This window comes from Phaethon lepturus, unplaced genomic scaffold (assembly GCF_000687285.1).
Source record: "Phaethon lepturus isolate BGI_N335 unplaced genomic scaffold, ASM68728v1 scaffold5929, whole genome shotgun sequence".
In the NCBI taxonomy this organism is placed as follows: domain Eukaryota; kingdom Metazoa; phylum Chordata; class Aves; order Phaethontiformes; family Phaethontidae; genus Phaethon; species Phaethon lepturus.
In genome coordinates, this window is record NW_010565400.1 from 165 (window position 1) to 6417 (window position 6253).

Here is a 6253-nt window from a genome sequence, read left to right on the forward strand (position 1 = left end):
ACGAAGCCACAGCTGGTACGTAGCTGCATGGTGTGGGAGGAAAGGAGACAAAAAGTACCGAGGAAGATTGAATGGTATTTGTAGGCAGCTGAAAAAAACCAAAGCATGGGATGAGGCACACAATAGAGAAAATGTTGATTCCTTTCACCTCCGCTCCAGTACTTGATTCCCCGCATCCCTTTCATTTCTACGGTCTAGTGAATCTGTGTAAAGGAAGAATACATGGCTGCTGCGTTCCCGCAGCAAAATGGAAGGTCTGGTATCGCCTCCGCTTGCACTGCCACTCTGCAGAGGTGTATGAGGTGATGGAGGAGTTGCGAAACTCAAGGAAAAGTAAGTGGGATGCTGTTTGCTCTTACTCACAGGATATAGGTGATGACTCCAATGGACCAGCAGTCTACGGCTTTGCTGTATGGCTTCTGGGCGAGGACTTCAGGGGCTGCAGAACAGCAAAACCAAATGAAAATTCTAAGCAATAATAAATTATCCAATACTGGGAAAAGCAATAGTTTCTTGTACACTTGGCCTCTGAGGTGCCAGTGCAGAGAATCAGCCAGTAACAGCCCCATTTACCGGTTGGATTGCTGTGTGCTTCTCCTATCTGTTTTATGCCATTGAATAGAAAGAGTCACTGATAATTTCTGCCTGCATCCTGAGGTTTTAGCCAGTAAGCTGTGGATCAAGCCAATGCAGTCTGGTGGACATTAAACAAAATCCCATTGTGTTAAAATTATTTTTGTAATTTTTCAATAAATATATGCCTAACTGAAATATATTGCTCTTAAAATTATCCTTTTCTTTGCACATTCTGGGATTTTGCAGTCTCTATATGCATCTGTAATCCAGTCTTCATGTGGTCCATGCAGTGCACCTGTGAGTAGCATGATGTTAATGTAATTATGTATTTCTTTCCTCTCTGCTAGACAATGCACAACCTTTTTTCCAGACAGTCCACCAGCACAGGCCCTCCCTGATCCTTGGCTTACCAACATATCCCGGAGTGCCACAGGCGGTGGACATGATGCCGTTCTGCTCCATTTTAGACAAGCCGAAGTCCGTGATCATGATTTTGGAATTCTCTTCAGGAGTAAGGTAAAGAAGGTTTTCAGGCTGCGAAAACAGAGCGTTCGGAGGTTGAAATTTGTGGTAGAAAGATGGAAAGGAACAACAGAAAGCCCTGGGGCAGAGCAGGTAAAGGCTGCAGTCACGCCAGCTCCCCGAGGCTCTGCTGTTGCTGAGGGACAGGTCTCACCTTCAAATCACGGTGAACTATTCCGTTTTCGTGGAGGTACTTCACTGCTGTCAGGACCTGGTGGATCACCACACTCGCGTCTTTCTCGGTGTAAACTCCTCGTTCCAAAATTCGGTCAAATAGCTCTCCTCCAGATACCCTGTGGAAAGGTAGTTCAGAAAGAAGACTGAACAGAAAATTAAACAAACAAAGCTAATCGTGCTTTCGTGTCCAAGGCAAGTTAACTTTCTGGTCCTTTTACAACTCTACCTACAGCAGAACCGTTCCTTGGGCAGCACTTTTTGAGAGGCCAATGGGTGCTCTCGAGTGCAATTTCGGGGTGCCAGTAAGCATCACCAGTAAACGTAGGGAATGGGGGGAGGTTACGATGCAACTCCCAGCAGGTCTGAGCCGCAGGCGTCCAGCGCCGCGGGCAGGGCTGCCTGCGGGCTCCGCTACACAAGCGGATATAGGTTTTTGTGCGATTGCTTCCTTTTAGCTGAAGTTGCAAGTTAGTGGTAGCGGCCGGGTGCTCAGGGCTGATGCCCACAGCGAGCTGCTTTCTCTGCAGCTGACATGTTGCCTGTTTTCATTTCCAGAAACCCTGCGTAGCGCAGCTTTAATTAGCAAGACTTCTGTCTCTGCCCTGCTAAACTGTGATGAATTAATTTGCATAAATAGATCCTAATCTTGGTTTAGAAACTTGCTGCTGACACGAGCATGGGCCAAGGCAGCATGAGAAGCATCCAGGTTAGTCCAAACCACGTGGCTCTCGCCGCGTTAGCGAGGGCTGTTTGAACGGTTCCCGTGCGCGCAACTTCTGTGTGTGAGGGACTCCGGCGCGTAGGTGCTGAAATGTGGTGTGTCACCCTGGTCCCGCCGCTCTTCTTCCCCCGCGGCCCACCAAGATGCTGACACTTACAGCTGCATCACCAGGTAGAAGTGCGTTGTGCTCTCGTAAATGTCTTCTAAAGTCACAATGTTTTCGTGCTTTATTCTGTAAAGAAAATGTGGGTCAGAAGCATCCCTGGCAAGGACAAAGTGGCTTTTCAGGTGGAAAACCCAACGGTCGTCTTTTTTAAATGTTTAAAGTAATATTTATATATTCTTTAAAAAGAATACTTGTTACTTAATGTTATTCTTACTATAGAGCCACATGTCTTAGGAAAGGACATTTGTTCTACTTGACATTATAATGTATATATGCTCACTTTTTCAACACTGCTATTTCATTCTCCAAGCTGCTATCCCTTGTGAGAGGAGACTTCTTGATGCATTTCAGAGCAAAGAGCTTGCCGGTGCTTCTTTGTTTCACTAGGAAAACTTCTGAAAAGGCACCTCTGTAGAGAGAAGTTGTATTTCAGTAGATGCTGCTGCTGTGAACGGGAAGGATACTTACCCAGAGAGAAAGAGCAAGAAACACCAATATGGTAGTAATTTAACTGTAAGTGGCTGCTGACTGTAAAGCTAGAACTACATCTCCAGCAGCCCCAAACTTAGGATATTCAATGCAAGATTATGCAATATGTAGAAAAAGCCCCACAATTTTCTCTGTTTGTAGAGAAAAGGTTATTTTTGCCTAGTTCATTATGAAGCTGTGTTGAGGTAGTGGACAAAAAGATCCCTGCAATGAAATTAAATCACGTTCTTCAGGACGGTCTGTGAAGACAGTCAAGTGTGCCAGGCTACGGGTGGCTTCAGCCGGGGCCGGTTGGGCGCACAGCTCCGCGGAGCAGGCGGCAAACGCAGTTTTCGGCACGTGCCTCGGAGGCGGCACTGGCTGTGGTCTCCCAGCTCGATGCCTTTCAAGGAACCTTTGCACTGGGATCCACTGGGATTGGGGGGATTCTCCCGGGCTAAGTGCAAGCCCAGCCGAGGGGCTGTCGATAGCCACCTGGCTAACGGGGCAGTCCGAGCTTCCGTGCTCGTTGGGGTGAACAGCCCCCCGGGGAACGGTCAGCAGCCTCCACTCTAACGGGGCCAAATTCCTGCTTAATACAAACGGCGTCTCCGCAAAGGCCCCGCCGGTTTAAAGCAGTCCTTCACTTTCCGCGTCAGCATCGCCTGAGGACTGAGACAGCCGACCGGCAGTGAGGAGAGCCCAGTTAGGCTGCAGTTGGAACACATTAGTATTCTGTATATCTAAAGAGCAAAGCAACTGGATAACCTCAGTTAATGTTTTCATTCGCCATCTCACGCGTTTTCCTTTCTGCAGAGACTGCCAATACCTGCGTGCCCTGGGTCACAGAGTGACAACGAGCGTCTGGTACGTTCCCAGTCGGGGTTCAGCCCAGTGCAGCGATGAGCAGGTATTTATAACGTGCCTAAAGCGCACAATCCTGTTAAAGGTTTGTCTTGGGCAGCTGAACACGTGTCTCGGGATGGCGACAGTGCATACTTTGCCAGGTCAGTCCTCAGTAATCCTCATCAAATGAGCAACAGATTAATTGATGGCAGTTAAATGGAACTTGCCACTGGGTCTGCAAAGCCCTGCAGGGAGCCGGAGGGCAGAGCGAGGAACGGGCGTGTGGTGGGAGCACCTTCTTGGTTGGGATGCTATTGCAGCAAACCCAATAAACAAGGGCAGAAAACCTACATCTCCTGTAATCCCCTAAAAACAGAGCACCCAGCCGGACCCATCTGGCGTGCGGCGCTTTGTCTTTGTCAGCGAGCGGCAGCCGGGGACGGCATGGGGGGAGTGGAGCCTAAGGCAGCTCCTGGCTCAGCTCGGCTTTCCTCCTACTCCAGTGGGCCCCTGGGCGCTGCCCAAACAATGTGCAAGACCACTGGGGTTGTGAGGGACTGGGCTGTGCCAGGGCTGGTTCCTAGCAAGGATGAGGGATTCCTGTTAAAAAAACCCAAAACACAAAAAATCCTGTAGGTGTTTGGGAAGGCATCCCAACAGATGAATTCGAGTCTTTGTTCCACTCAGTAAATTGCATGCAATGGTCTTCTCTCTTCTAGCCCAAAAAGCAGTTGGTGTTGGGACCCTTTTCCTTGCTTCATGCATTTTTCTCCTTTTATCTGTAGGCTGTTTTGTGGAAATGCCTTTCAGGTTCCTGAGAGCTCTCAGGGAATAGGCAGGGACGTCCTTGCTAAGGTCCCTAATCCAACAGTCATGGATGCTGGGGGAAGGTGAGAGTAAGTTTCCAGGTAGTTTTAGGTCCCAGATTTTAATTGCTACTCTTTGGCTAGCTGAAGCAGTGCATGTGGAAAAAATCCCAACTTCTAATGCTAAATTTTCCTATTAACGTAATAGTAGGAAATGAACAACCTACAAATCAGATGCTGGGGCATCTGTTCTATATATCTGTCCCAAACAGTTTATAATAATTATTCCCCTTGTTAAGAAATGATGAATCAACAAGTTGGCTAGGAGAGAATGAAGCTTTTTCTAACCTCATTCTTTTCGGGGAAGCGGCTGGATGACATAACTAATTTCTGAGGCTGACTGGGAACTTGATGATTTAAAATGTCGCCAGGCTCTAGAGTAGCTGTTTTTTGGGAGCTTTGCCGTGGGTTTAAAAGTCACAGAAAATTTGGCTGTGACAGAACTCGCTGGTGGAGGCAACTCAATTCCTCCTCCACCACTTTGGGAATGTTTTCTTGTCTCATTCACATGAATAGGCAAATTAAGCTGTTAACTCACAGAGAAGTATCGTACAACTTGAACATCCTTGTTCTCGTTTCATCCCTCAGCTGAGTCAGGGTTTATGAGCTAAATATATGACTTATTATTATAATACCTCTCTCAGAGCCATCGCTTGACCTTGCATCAGCAGCAGACCAGTGTGCTCAGAAGGAAAAAAGCAAAAACTTGAACTAAGCTGCCATGCAGGCTTAGAGGGAAAGGAGGAAAGGGCAGAGCTGACCCAGAGCGTGCCGCAGGGCTGGGTGGGAAAGAGCTGCTCGGGTGCCGCTTGGCAAGCGTGAGCCATGAATCGGGGCAGCAGCAGCAGACGTGCAGCAGTGATGGGGTGCCCACCCCTCACCTCAGGACCGTTGCCTGACTCGGAAGGACATGTTTTCTTGTGGCTGTGGCCAATGCCAGGAAGGGAGTCGCTGCCCTGGGCTGGGAAGGTGGCTCTGTCTGGAGGGCGGCTCTGGTACTTACGACCCCAGGGCCTCCATGAAAACGAACGTTTTCCGAATGTTGCTCGTCTGTTTCTTCCAGGAGCTGCTGTCGTCGTCCTCCTTGCGACCCATCTCCTCCAGAGTGGAAGCAGGGAACGCTGTGAGGAAGATGAGGAGGAGAGAGGTGACTGTTGAGGCATGGGGAACAGGACTCACCGGAGCGAGCTGGGTTCAGGATGCCATGAACGGTGTTTGCTCCGTCAGAGGAGTCAGACTTTTCAAGTATGTGAAATTTTGTGCTGCTTTTGCTACTCACAGCTGTTAGTGCTGACCACGTCCCTGCTGCTACGCCCCGCTCCAGCCGTCAGGGCGGTGTAGTACCCGGTCAGCTGGGCGGGAGCCGGTGGCCGCATGGCAATACTCTCTCGTCAGCGTACTCATTTAGCACGTGTTGGCAACTACAAATGTTTATAGTGTGCTTCGTATTTAGTGGTTAAAAAACCCCGGCTGAATGGTTGCTAATTTCAACTAAAGCGTCCATGACTTAATGGATTACAAGTTAGGTACAACTAGTGATGGCGGTGGACTATAGTTGAGCTGCTTATCACTCAAATATTAAATAGTTTAAAGATCTCACGACTGCAGGGAGGGGAGTTGATATAAAACGTTTTGTTGATCTGTCTTGTACAGTTTGCACTGCTGTCGCCTTTGATTTCTGTTAACTGACAGGTTGCCTCTGCTCCAAATCGTAACCTTCCCGTCGCCTTTTCCTCGCAGGGCTGCGATGCCGCAGCGCCGTGGTGGGGTCGGGGCCACTGACGTGGCAAGGGGGTGCCCGGCTTTTAGCGCCCTGCCCTGATGGAGCAAGGGGTCCCTGCCTGCGACCCTGCGGCGCGCGGGGGTGGCGAGAGCAGCTCGCGGAGAACGCAGCTTTCTGGAGTCGCCCCT

The 6253-nt window shown here is 49.3% G+C and overlaps 1 protein-coding gene across 1 annotated transcript; it reads right to left on the reverse strand.

The window, feature by feature from the left end:
- Positions 1-359: 359 nt before the first annotated feature.
- Positions 360-5437, reverse strand: LOC104627065 (calcium/calmodulin-dependent protein kinase type 1G). Its single transcript, XM_010295165.1, has 6 exons — positions 5346-5437; positions 2443-2571; positions 2154-2228; positions 1253-1391; positions 987-1110; positions 360-439 (listed from the first exon to the last, which is right to left on the reverse strand). Exons 1-6 carry the CDS (start codon positions 5435-5437, stop codon positions 360-362), a joined length of 639 nt encoding a protein of 212 aa, XP_010293467.1.
- Positions 5438-6253: the final 816 nt, after the last annotated feature.

What these genes read in the sequence shown, in the direction of transcription:
- LOC104627065 (XM_010295165.1), bottom strand. Translation starts at nt 5,437, where the DNA reads ATGGGTCGCAAGGAGGACGACGACAGCAGCTCCTGGAAGAAACAGACG. An exon ending in TTCATGGAGGCCCTGGGGTC is followed by an intron (nt 2,572 to 5,345) that starts GTAAGTACCAGA and finishes TTCTCTCTACAG; the next exon opens with AGGTGCCTTTTCAGAAGTTT. An exon ending in TTCTACCTGGTGATGCAGCT is followed by an intron (nt 1,392 to 2,153) that starts GTAAGTGTCAGC and finishes ACCTTTCCACAG; the next exon opens with GGTATCTGGAGGAGAGCTAT.